Below are 13,635 nucleotides of genomic sequence, written 5' to 3'. Positions count from 1 at the left end.
CAACCCCATGCACTGAACAATTATTCAGGTCCTTCTTCCCTCCTTTTCAAGCTTTATTCCCTCCTTTTGTAGGGGGGGGATACCCTGAATCAAAACAATAAAGTTACCCATCTGACAAAGCCACCTCCATTGTGGCAGGGAAAGGGTTTTTAAGGCAGCTTTCCTATTTCTCAGAAAATACGTGGCAATTTCTACTCCAAGCTCTCAAACGAAGCTTGATTAATACAGAAGAAAATCTTTGTTGTCATAGTAGAAGCTGGCTTAAAAGGCGAATGTGCAGTGAACCCCTCTGGCCTCAGTCTTCTCTACCTCAGCTGTCTCAGAAAAGGCATCCCCCAGAGCATAGGGAGGGGTGATGGATAAAATCATCACAATGTGGTGGCTAAATGGAAGGCAGCTACTAAGGCAATGTAATTCCTGAAGGAACGCCTTCATCCCATTCATAGAAGATCCACAGAAAAGCTAAGTTTTAAAGTATTGTTCAAAATAAACTTTTAGGACTCAATGCTGGGGATTTTACTCTGACAAAACACCTATTTAAATCAGCTGGAGTTTGCCATAGTTTAAACTAATTGAGGACCCTGGGATTCGGCCTTAGAGCATCACATACTTAATTACGTGTTTAAAAAAAGGAATTGGTTCGAAAAACAAACTATGCTGAAACATGCAAATTTGACCTTTGCCTGGTAAAAATAGAACTGATGCATGACTGCAGATCTAGCTTCCTGAATAGTTTAAATGTAACAACGAACAGAACTGTGGCCATTTTTACACTTCTTTCCTGTCCATCTCCTTTTCTGTAGCATAACAAACGCGAAACCTTTCAGAATGTGAGTTGTTAACTGAGAGATAAAACCAACCCCCTTCCATTTTTATTTATTTTTGTTAAACACCAGTCTTATTCATCATATTAAACAGTAAATACAGATATCCTGGACTTTCAAGTGAAATCAGGTCCTCGTGGCAGGTGTGGAATTACTGCAGGGAAACAAAGCTGGAGGTACATCTGATACTGCCTAATCCCAGTAATCAGAGTGGAGTGACAGCTTTTCCTCATTACACAAAAGCTGCTTCTTCTATGATGCCAGTATGACAACAGCTTTATGTTCTGTGCTTTACAACTGCAATATTATCAGGGTATTTGGTGCTCTGGGAGACATCCATTTGGTTTCCTCTCCCAGTATTAGTCCCTAACTCCATGGAAGAAGGAATGGATGGGTCCCATCCTGAAGAACTAACATTCTAGGGCCATGTCTACAAGAGGGGTGTTTTACAGTGATCCAGTGAATGAAAGACACTATATCAATGAGATTTACTGCAAATACTCTGAAAGGAAACACTGAAATGATGTATTCCTCCCATGGAATAAGTGCACTTCACTTCCATTACCATCAATAAGGGCCAATTCACCGGGAGATGGGAATACACTATTTATTGTATAACTTTGTTGGTAGTGGTTTTCTGTTACCTTTCAGCTGCTATGGGTGAGTTTCCAGTTCATTCCTCTGTGCTGTGCCTGCCCATGTCTGGCATCAGATCAGAACAATACTGTCTACAAATATGTACTGTCCTAGAATAACACAGTTGCTTGAAAAGAAAACTACCTGTGTCTTGCAGAACACAGCAGTCTGGAAGTGCACATGGAGAGAAACACTTCTCACCATCTACTAACTGTGAAATGAATTTTAAAATGTGCCTGGTGGGAGCCACCTTTGAGCAAAATGGCTGCCACCAATGCGTGGCTTGGGCTGGGAAATGCCAATTTTAATTCAAAATTTCATTTCCAATTGCATTTCTCGTAGTTGGTTTGTGGTGATAAGTATTTCCTATCATGTGCACCTGCAGATTGTTGTGCTCAGCAACATGGATGACAGCTTCTTTGTCTCTGTACCAGTGTACACAATTCCTCTCCAAGAAACAGGCCACAAGGGAAGAAAGCTGTGGAAAAGCCAATCTAATGTACCCCAAGGCTGTGGAGCAGAGATCTCCTCTAATATCACTTAGAAAAACCAATATTGCTTTCCTGTAGGAGACAAAGCTTGCAGCAAGCAGACTACATCAAACTGGGGCTAAATTGTGGCATTTTACCATAGGACTGAGTAGGGAGCAATGCATAGAAACATATGGGTAACTCGGAGATGGCTTGGGAGAAATCCTTCTCCAAATAGCCTGCAGTAGGACTGCAAAGGCTGCTCCATCCTTTGGGATAATGTTGGCTGATCCCTCTAGGATTGCTGGCCTGCAGCTGGGCCAGACTCGTGTTATCTTCTGCTGCGCCAAACTCACACATGGGGCAGCTGGTAGGGGGCAGATGACCCGCTGCCATATTGCTGCTTCCCAGACCCTGTGGCTGCTGGCTGGATGAAAGGGCCACAATGTAACTTGGAGCAATCTAAAGTCTGGTCTAACTTGCACCACTGGAGTGGTTCTAAAGAGACACAAGGGTCACTCCATCAGCTGAGGACTGGCCACAGTGGTATTTGCTCCAAGGCCATTCCCAACATGCTCGCTACGTAAGCAGTTGGGGAGCAAAAAGCCGGCTTTACAGCATGTAAGGATTCCCTTGGCTAGCACCCAGGCAGCTTTTTGCCTGCTCTGTGCTGTCAAAGCAGTGAAAAGAAACCAGAGCAGAGCCTGAGGATTTGACCCAAAAATGCTAAATACTGCCTAATTTATAGTAGCGTTAACAGGAATTTGGACCATATAGTCCAAACTAAATCTTGGCAATATAGTTACATCTAAATCAAATGATAAATCAAAATCTAAGGGGGGATAAGCAGCTGGTTTGCTCTGGGTCAAAAATGTGTCATCTTTCATAAGACTGGTATGGAATGCCTTGTTGTATGTGAAGATTCTTAATCCATCTCTATACAGAAATAGGTTTCTTTGTTTTCTTATGCTACTGTTTTGCTGTATGGCTTGTATTTCTCAATTTTAGTTTAACATTGGCTTGTGTCTGCAGTAAGTGACATTACCTGGAGGAATATGTAGTCATCCTGCACAGTCAAGGAATCCCGGTCGATGCTGCCAGCAAACTGGACTGTTGGTGTTTTATCAGAGCAATTCTGAATCTGACAGGTGATGTAGCGATAACCTGAGGGCAGGGGGAGAAACGTGTTACAGGGTTTTCAAAGACAGAGAAGCAAATATCTTGACATTCTGTTTGCGTGGGGGAAGCGTCACATTAATCAGTATAGTCAGGTATAAAATAATTACACCTAACCCTCACACAGAAACCTTTTAATCTCCAAAGTGCTAGATACGCATTAACTATTGAATCCTCACTTCACTCCTCAGAGGTAAGAAGGTATTAGCCTCATTTCATGGTCAGAAAAACTGAGGCCCAGAAAGATTAAGGAATAGATGATGAGTGGCCCTTGTGGAGGTGTTCAAGAGAGGGGGCTTGCCTGACCTGCACAAGGGTCCCTCACATGGCCAGATCACTCATTTACAGCAGTGGAGATCTGGTGTCCTGTAGTTGAAATCCAGGAGTTCCCCTCATGTAAAACTGGGTGAGAAGAGAATCAAGCCCATAGAATTTAAGAGAGAATACACAGATTCCTGTTACGGAATTTTAAAGGTTGGTTTCAAAGTTCTGCAGACATGTTATAATTCTCTATTAAATGCTTTAGGATTTTCCTCGCAGGTTAAAATGTTTATGCGAAGGGTAAATGGCCTGCATAAAAAGCCTATGCCAATTAGCACCAGTTGAGGCTCTCGCCCACAATATTTGCAGCCCCTGTCACAAGCACTGCTCCACTCCTCCTCCATTAAGTGAGTCATCCAGGATGGGGTGCAGAGCAGGACTGGTGCATCAGGGAAGCAATCTGCTCCCACCTAATGGATGGAGCAAAGTTCTCCCACCTACTTTGTACACCAAGCTGTTATGGAACAGAACTTCTCTTACGGTGGAGCCTTGCATGCTCCTGTCCCACTATAGAGCTCTGTGTACAGCACACTGTCAGTCCAGCCCTAAGTAACTTGCCCAAGCCCATGAAGGAAATTCCAATCTCCCAAACCTGAGATAAGAACACTACACATCACCTCGCTTCTGTCTCAGTCTGAATGAGCAAAGCTTTAGCACTCATGTGTTTCATTATTCCTGCAAGAAACTTACCTCCCATGACCCCATTTGTCATGATTTTTATGAGACGGTCCAAACCAAAACACCAAATCCAAACAGTGTCAAACTTTTGGGACAGTTTTAAAATCTGGACGTGGCTCTGAAGCAGCTTGGGTCCATACTCTACTGCTTGTCGCCAAACCATTTTCACAAGGAAATTGGGGCAAACACAGCAAAGGGCCTTCAAATTCCTTGAATTAGTCATAATTCAAATGGACAAGCATGAAACCAGTAAAGTCTCTTATCTAATAAAGGTACAAAGAGCTTGATCCTCCTTCCATTGAAGTCAATGGCAAAAATTCTATTGACCTCAACGGGGCCAGATATAGCACTAAAGGAGTCAGCAAGGAAATAAACTTATTAAAAATCATGTAAGAGAACAGAGTTCCTTTCTCAGATTCTTCTTTAGAAAATAAAAACAACACAATTATTACTTGTGATAGTTCATTTGAGGGAATCAGATTAAATGCACATGGTTCAACTTTGTCATTGAACTTAACCAAAAAAAAAAAAAGTGGTGAAATATTCCACGGATACTAGTTAATCAACTGCTATTTTTGCCACTCTATTCTGAAGTTACAGAATGAGTTATAAAATCTAGAAATGGGCAAAAATCAAACATGCTGGATCCAACCCTTGCCCCCCTTGCATTTTGGGGACATTCAAATTCCAAACCCATCTGTGGACATGAATTTTGCAAATAGCCACTATCATTATGGCCTTGGTAGCACATGAAATATGGAGCCAAAATGCATAGCTGAGTTCACATCTAAAAACAAAAATAGCAAGGGACAAATCTCTAACTGTGGAGAGCCCCAGGTGTAATAGAAATGATTTCATCAGGCAAGTGGAGGTAAGAGAGAATTTGCAAGGGGGGAAAAATGTGCCAGCTTTTCACAGTCCCACTCTGAATCATTTTAAGAATCTATTAATCTAAGAAATTGAATTATCACCACACAGCAGTTTGAGGGCAGGGTGGGATGGAGGAGGAACCAGGTCATGACAATGGATCTTCTGCCACATGTAACCTTGACTGGCCACTGTCCTCTGAAGAACAGGGTTGCAGGAGCAGTAGAGGCTAATGTAGCATCAGGGCAGTGCCATTGTCTCTTGGTAATCCTATCACTATTCTGCTGAATGAATGGGAAATTTTCTTCCATCCAACTCCTATTGAATCTCCTATTGAATCTCACTAGACCCAACCAACTACTCAGGAACTCATTGGGACCTGCATCTGTTCTGAGCTTCTGTGAAATCTGATCACTTGGATTTAGGAGCTGAACTTTAGGTACCTGATTATTAAGGGTTGGCCTTAATTTTTCACCGTGGTCAGGGCAGGGGTGGGGGGAAAGAGCTATCATGTTCTACATCCTTTACAATTAAGATATAATAGTGTGTAGGAGCTAGGATGATCGTCCACAGAATTAAACCATCTTTCAAGGGTATAATTCCTAAGAAGACAGACACATATATGTTGTAATTGTAGTGTCTACTTTGTACTCTGTACTCTGTAACTTCTAGTATTTTTTTTAAAAAACAAAAACAAAACTATGTTGAATGTGTAACACAAGGATTTTCTGGGAAAAGACTGTTAATTCAGTGGAGCTGACATATGCGAGGATTCACTCTAGCAGACACTCACCCAGCACTACATTGCACTGCCAGCTGTATTTGCAAATCAGGAAAAAATGTTCAATGTTTAAGTGCCAGAACAAATTGCACTATTAATGGACTTTTTCACTGGAGCATAGCATCTTGACTTCAATTTATTTCAGAGTGGAAAACAAGTACATTTTAAATCATACTACATTTTTATATATCAGGACAGTTTTGCTGAATATATATAAACAGAGCAAGAATCTGACAAGTGGAAAATGTTTCTTCCCACTGTTTTATAAATGAATGCAAAAAGTATTCTTTAAAATCAAAAGAAGCAGCCATACACCAGGATGTCAATTGCTAACATTTTCATTAGCATACCTCCACTGGGGTCCTGGATTTCCATATGAACCAAATCAGGGTCTCTGTCAACTCCGGCAACGGCCCTGAGAACATAATATAATTAAGTTATCTTGGGCCTGCTACAGAATAGTAATTACATGGATGGAAAAATAGAAAGATTTTGTACTAAACTGCTCCCACATCCTAGTTGGACAGTTAAAATAAACCCCATTTATAATTTTAGATTCTATGGATGGAAATCATACATTTCCTGTTCTCGGCATTATGCTTTGCTTTTTCTATTTTACCAGAATCTCCCTTACTAGAACACACAACCCGCCAGGATATATATTAAATTCAACTGGAGAAAAGAACAGAATAGGTGGGGAACAGTAAACAAAACTGGATCTTTCTGATGCAATCCCAGTTTAATCCTTTCCTAATTTTATAAATATACAGTACTGAATGTTAGCACATTCTCTTTTATAACTAGGTCTGACATTAGTGACCATAGGGCAAATATATTGCCAAGAAATATTTGGGGTTCTTTTTGTATTACAAATCTTCTAAATCTGACACACAGTCCCTATAACTAATCAATTACTCTTTGTCAGGCACGTTCACTGGAGGTACCGATCCTATTTTGACAAAGCAATTTAAAAATTAAGAATAATATTCAGTAGGAAATCCTGAGAATGGAACTAAAGATGCATTTTAACTTAATAAAAGAAATAACGTGGATCCAGACTGATTCTCTCGGAACAGATAACTGTCAAATTTGCTCAGATAAAAGATTATTTTTAAACCTCAGAGCTTCTATCACAACCTAGGTTTAGAAAATGAAGTGGTACTCTTTCTGCCTCCTACAACATGGTTCATAAGGAAGATTGTGCAAGGAAAATTTAGGTGACGATTCTGCTGACAATACACCCAGCAAAACAGAATCCAGCTCACACTCCCACAACTGCATTGGCTTTTCAATGCCAACACTAGCAAAATATAAGAGCCTGTAAAGTAAGCAGATATGACATGAAGACACAGGGAGCAAATATGTGGACTGAGAAAGTGCAATTTGGATACTTTTTAAAAACCACTAAAATACTTAGAGCAAGTGATTATCTTGATATGGTTATTAACAATAAAGAGCAATAAAGAGTATGCTTTATGTTGAAGCTACATCATTGTTTAATGACTGATTGATTAGTGTCATTGATGGAACTGACTTATGGGAAAGATTAAGGGCCAGACTCAGAGGCAGATTAAGGTTTCCTGGGGCCCTGGGCCAGAGCAAGTGGGGGGCCCCTCCGCACTCCTTCCACCTGCGGTCCAGCCCCCATTCTGCTCCTTTAGCCTGCAGCCCTGCCCAAGGCCTCACCCCTTTCTGTCCCTTCCCTGGAACCCATCCCTGTTCCACCCAGGGTCCCCCCATTCTGTTCCTCCCACTGCGCCCCCATACAACCTGTTTGCTCCTTTCTGCCCCCCACCACTGTGGCCCCAAGACCAGAGAAGCTCTGTCCCTGCACCACGGCCCCGGGTCCGCAGCAGGGAGTGAGAGCTCCTTCAGTCCCAGGGCCACAGTGGGGGTCTGGGTGCTGGGGCTTCCCCCGCCACTCCCAAGCTTCTGTAGAGGACATGGGTCAGGGCGCTGGGGCTTCTTCTGCCCTGCCCGCCTGGAGCTTCCACCAGAGAGCGGGTGCAGGGGCTTCCCCTGCTGCCAGGGTTGGTGGGTACTGGGGGCTTCCCCTACCATCCTGCAGCTTCTGCCAGGGAGAGGGTCGGGGGCTGCTGGGGCTTCCCCCACCCCGTGGCTTCTGTGTCTGAAAAGTGTGTCTTAAAAGTGCTATTGTAAATGGATAGTATTCATCTGTGAGCAGAGGGCCAGCCTAAGGTCTATGCCCCACTTTAATCCCACTTAACCCCTCCAAATAGAGTTGGTAGAAGTGCTCTGCAGGAGGACAAGGTTAGGATGCAATAAAATGGTGTGGAGGAGAAAATGCGATGAGAGAACTGAGTGAATGGAGATGCCACTGAGTTCTTTAAAGGTGCAGATGAGAAGTTTGACCTGATCATGGAAAAAGATGGGTAGTAGTGTGACATTCAGAACTAGACTATGACTTGGCACTGTGCATGTAGATGCTACCCATCCCCTAGAGGAGGTGTGTCGGGAATGGGTGGAGCCTTGACTCCACCGCACAATGTACTAGTTAGCACACATGATGCAACATGGTAGTGTGCCAACAGTAAATTAGTACTCTTACCCACAAAGCATGGGAGAAGCAGGGAGGAAACCGTGCCTCTGAGGGGCACAAGACCTCCCCTGCATTGCTCCTAGGATGATCCAAGCTACATGCTGTCCCATACACACGGCTTGTAGAAAAGCCATAAGCTAGCTCTTAACAATAAGGAAAATCATGATCAGACGAACTGGTGAGAAAGATATTTGCAGCAGTATTTTGGACAAAATTAATGGGGAGAGAAGTGAGATGTGAGAACAGGAGACAAGACAAGGCAGGAAATTGCTAGATCACAAACAAGAGTAAAATCTTGCTTTTGTTGAGAAATCGGTCTGCAAAATGCAAAATCTATTGTGGTATTTTGTGGACAATATCCTAAACCAGAGAAGCTATTTAATCCACAGAAGGGCTTACGCTAAGGTGCATGTGAATGGCGGGAAGATCTTCAATCTTTTTCACAGTGTGGAACATCTCTATCTATCTAGATATTTGTAATATGTCAAATCAACCATGATAGCTCAACAGTTGCTCTTCAGGGAAGAAGAATGCTGTTTGCTGAATATTTTACTTTTTGCACTTGACTTCATACAACAAACCTGCAGAAACTTCAAGCTGAAATTTTCAAAAGCTGAGATGGAGATGCAATAATGCAAAGACTGCTTTTGGGGTACACTTTAAATAACCTTTTGGATCCATAATTTATCACTAATGGTTTCATAAACATAGATTGTGATATCTGTCAATAGCTTTAGGCTTTTCATACTTCTTCTAATACCCCAGAATTGACAATTGTCTCCTGACAGCTTCATTCCCCACAACAGTGGCACCTGGCAGTGGCAAGAGCGAGGTCTGCATCTGTGCAGTATATTTTCACTTCCACTATAACACTCTAGAGTGAGAGGCTGCAACTGATTTGTTTTAATGTGGATTGGGCTGACATTTAAAGTACAATATCTCATCCCAGATGCTCTCTTCCCCTTAAAAAATTATTTAAACAGATGTGGATAAATGAAAGGTTTTTTTTTGTTTTTGTTTTTAGCTTGGTGGGGGGAAAATAGCATGTGTGTGTTTGTTTGTTTGTTTGTTTGTGGTTCAGATGTTTTTCTTGTATTCTTCCGACATAACCACTTGCTGCAACTATACATAAGCCACTGAATGTGGACTTGATCCTATAGTCAAACAATAAAACAGGCAAGTTAGCTTACAAAACCCATTCATGTACAGACAATACATGTTTTGTATATACAAACTGTGTTTCACATTATTACAATTCTGTAAGATACTTAAAGAACAACCACCACCTGAGACAAGTTTAATTCAGCTTGAATAGGGGAGGCTCCTTTTGGGCTCATCTAGTAAAAGCGTAACCTTTAGATCATCAGGGTCTAGATCTGAGTCTCAGCTATGCTAATATACAGCAATGTCTCCCGAAGTGTGGGATGCAGCCCCTCAGGGCCACGAAGGGTAAGGCATGGATAGACCTCTTAATTGTTCTCCAGAGTCTCAAGCTTTTGTTTTTTAAGAACTCAGTTGCTGGTTGTTATGGTAGCAAAGAAAATCTGCAAAACATGAAGTGTGTGTAACCAATGCACTGAGTTTGCAGACAGCCTGAAACAATAACAGTAAAGTGCGAACTGTTTACACATAGGCAAAATGAGAAAAATGCTGCTTGAGAACTTATTCAAGTTTGCTTTAAGGATATTTATTTTGTGTATTTCAACATGTGATGTTGACAATTTGTGTTTTAATGGTTATTAAGCTTTAGTTTTTTGAATCTCAACATCTACTGTCATTACATAATTATTGTCTGACTGCCCCTCCATCATACTTTCCCAAACTGCGAAAATTTAAATGGATACAAATAAAAAAATGCTCAAAAATAATCATATATTATCCATTGAAATGATAAAAAAAATCTGCCAAGCCTAGTTATACAGCTGGTCAAACTAGATGATTACAATGGTCCCTTCTGGCCTTGGAATCTAAGAATTACTAAAGTGTGGGGTTGCAGAAGAGTGGATGGGCAGCTCAGTTGGATGTTACCAATACTGTGGGACATATCCAGGCCCTCTTTACATTTGTCCTCAAATACAAGGTTACTATTGACACACAAGCAATATTATTCTAGCTGGGTCAGGAAAGCCCGTACAGCCATTCACACAGATTACTAGTGTCAAGGGCATGACTGATTTCAGCAGTATGGGGTGCATGGTGGATCTGTGGGGTATACACAAGGTGTGGCCCACACTCCCTGACCCCTCCTTAGAATACCACTGCTGCAGCCCTGGAGAATCTATGGTGTGTGGACTCCACAATGCCTGATTTTCAACTGGCTTGTGCTTTGTGGAGTACTGGTTTTAAGATGGAGCTCGGTAAGTGTATGATTTTAGGATGGGGTCACCTGTAATAGGAGGGGGGTTGAACTTGATGAATTAGGAGAGCTCTTCCGGTCTTGAATTCTCATGTTCTCATCTCCTGACCAGCTCTATTGTAGAGTTGCGTATACCTGTAGCAAAGTGAGTGTAAAACTAGCAGTCTGATCTGGTAGTGGCTCATCCCAACTGTAAATGACTAAACAAGGCGCAAGTCAGTGCTACATCGGTCTCCATGGGTTTTGGCCACCTTGTTCCCACATATGCACCATGAGTGGCCTGAATTTAATCTTTTGGATGGATTTGATACAAATAATAGCTATTAATAGGTTCTCACTTAGGCCTCTTAATTATGCAGAGCTCCCTGCAGTTTTGGGGGGAGGGTTTAAGCTCCTCTTCTGTTTCTCTCAGCTCCCATCTCAGAAAGCCTAATTCACAACTCTGTTAACTCGACTTTTACACTGTGCAAAACATTGACTTTAAGGGAGTTACACCAGCATAAAAATGATATAATGGAGTAGAAAAACAAGCTCCTGTGTCTGTGTCTACACATGAATACAGTCATGCATTGTGCACATTTTACATTTCTCAGTAAGAACACTAAGAATTTCTATATTCAGAATTCTTTTGTTCTGAGTTTGTCAAGCCTTTAAGATTGTTTTGACCAAGATTGTTATTTTATTTAACTATTTCTCATCCTTGTGAGCTGCTCATAACAGCTTTCACTTATTTCAGTCACAAAAAATATCAGAAAAGTAGTAGTGCTCATTTATAATTTGACCTACAGTCACGTAATATATGGGATTCAAAAAAACACAAATTGTTAACACATAGTACATCTTGAAATGTGAATCATGAACAATAACCCTTCACACACTATAAATATAAAGTCGATACTTTTGGATATGATCTTCATATAGACCATACTTCTGTATTTTAAATGCCCTGGGTTAATTTGTGGGAGGAGGCAGGGGATGGTTTCTTTTTTTTAAATCTCATTTTATTCAAGAGAAGCAAGAACTAGGTACCTAATCAGGTGGAATCTGTCATGGATGTGCAGTTCATCTACACTAATTAGGTTCCTCAAGAAGCACACAAAAGGGCTCCATTGTAAAATATTTGATGCAATTTACTGTGGTGCCTGCTGATGCAGAGAGATCCTCAAATAAGCTAGCTCTAAAAACAAGAAACCCTTCATCACTGTTACATGAGCCTCTTATCAAAGATCCAGTGAAAACTAGCAGGTTTGCTCTGTCTCTTCTCCAGCACTGCTTTAATATAATCCGTTAATAATAATATTATGCTTATCAGAATTTTAATAGGTTCAAGATTTGGAACTGAAACTGATTTTCAGTAATTCACACAGTCAGTTCAAGGGCAAAGCACTGCTTAGAAATCCAGTGAAAACAGCATTATTCATTGCTTACAATGGAAGGACCAGGTCAAAAACTGTTTTTACTACATACAGTACTGTGGGGATTTTTTTTTAAACACTGTTGCAAATGTCTACTCTGATTAGCTTTAAAGGATAATGGCTCCTGGGAATTTGAGTTACTTGGGGAGACAAAAAAACCACAACAATTTGATTTACACAATATAGTAATATAGTTGAGTTACAACTGATTTATGTTTTGGACGTGGCAAGGGGAATTCATTATATCATCTTTGAAAATCATCCTGTCAACTGCTCATTCAGTGCCCTACCTGGCCAATGTCCCCTGCTCTGTGTCTGCCCCCCCCCCCATGTTTAAATACTTTGTAATGAAAATGTTCTCCCAGCCCATCCCATCTTAATAGCAGTACTGGAGCGGTTTATTATATTGATCTCAACACAAAAATAAAAAATAAATATTACCTGAACTGATCAAGGATCATAATAGCCAAGGATTAAAAAACACAAGATGATAGAACTGCAAGCACATTAATTTTTTTCTCTAATTAAAGACAGTGAGCCATATGCCATCCTGACTTAGGCCTTGGCTACACTTACCCGCTAGTTCGGCGGCTGGCAATCGAACTTCTGGGTTCGACTTATCGCGTCTAGTCTGGACGCGATAAGTCGAACCCGGAAGTGCTCGCCGTCGACTGCGGTACTCCAGCTCGGCGAGAGGAGTACTGCGGAGTCGACGGGGGAGCCTGCCTGCCGAGTGTGGACCAAGGTAAGTTCGAACTAAGGTACTTCGACTTCAGCTAAGTTATTCACGTAGCTGAAGTTGCGTACCTTAGTTCGAATTAGGGGGGTAGTGTAGACCAAGCCTTATATACCCTGTGCAACCCCAGTGAAGAAAATGGGGAATAAACCAGAGCAGAATTTGGCCCAGAATGTTGCTTCTAAATTTAAAAGTACAGGACAAGGTAGCTAAGACAGACTCAAAAGAACCTTCATAATGATGGTTATGTAGGAAGAAGGATCTATCTTACCTTGGAAATTCCAAGCTCACACGAGTTTTGAATGGAATTTGGTCATTTGTGGCACAAACATAATGCTGTGAGCCTCAATGATCAGCCCTACTGTGTGACAGGGAGTTGGGGGGGAAAGGAGCTGGTATTCTTTCTCCCATGCAGGTGGAAAAGGTCCACCAGAGCTGACACAGGGGTAAGTAATCTGTGCCAACAAACAGAATAAACTACTTCTCCTAGGTCCAAGAAGAAAGCAGGAAGCACATTGTGACTCAGACTCACAGCTTGCTATCTGGCCTGCTTCTGGGGCCTCTACACGCTAACCTGTATTTGGGATGGATTACCAGGTTCCAATCTGACCATAATATTTCATATTTGTATTTATTATAATATCCTTATTTTATAATATCTATATTTTACAAAGCGTAACCTCCAAATAAGAAGATCAGCAGAGCCCCTGCTGAGTTGGCCAGGGCGAGTCTCCCTAGTGTCTCACCTGTAGAGCACCGGGTTTGAGAGCCCAGGCTCCAGCCCGAGCCTGAACACCTACACTGCCATTTTTAGC

The 13,635-nt window shown here is 41.6% G+C and overlaps 1 protein-coding gene across 4 annotated transcripts in view; it reads right to left on the bottom strand.

The window, feature by feature from the left end:
- SORCS2 (sortilin related VPS10 domain containing receptor 2) overlaps positions 1-13,635 on the bottom strand; it is an 803,333-nt gene that overhangs the window by 120,351 nt on the left and 669,347 nt on the right. For all 4 annotated transcript variants that reach the window (XM_042855503.2, XM_042855502.2, XM_065597099.1 and 1 more), the window contains 2 exons: positions 6,104-6,168; positions 2,976-3,094 (listed from right to left, as the gene is read on the bottom strand). In XM_042855503.2, the coding sequence (XP_042711437.2) occupies positions 2,976-3,094; positions 6,104-6,168 (184 nt within the window). The remainder of the gene's footprint in view (positions 1-2,975; positions 3,095-6,103; positions 6,169-13,635) is intronic.

Source organism: Chrysemys picta, chromosome 5, assembly GCF_011386835.1.
Source record: "Chrysemys picta bellii isolate R12L10 chromosome 5, ASM1138683v2, whole genome shotgun sequence".
Lineage (NCBI taxonomy): Eukaryota > Metazoa > Chordata > Testudines > Emydidae > Chrysemys > Chrysemys picta.
The sequence above is the reverse complement of the archived record's forward strand: the minus strand, read 5'-3'. Positions and strand labels throughout refer to the sequence as shown.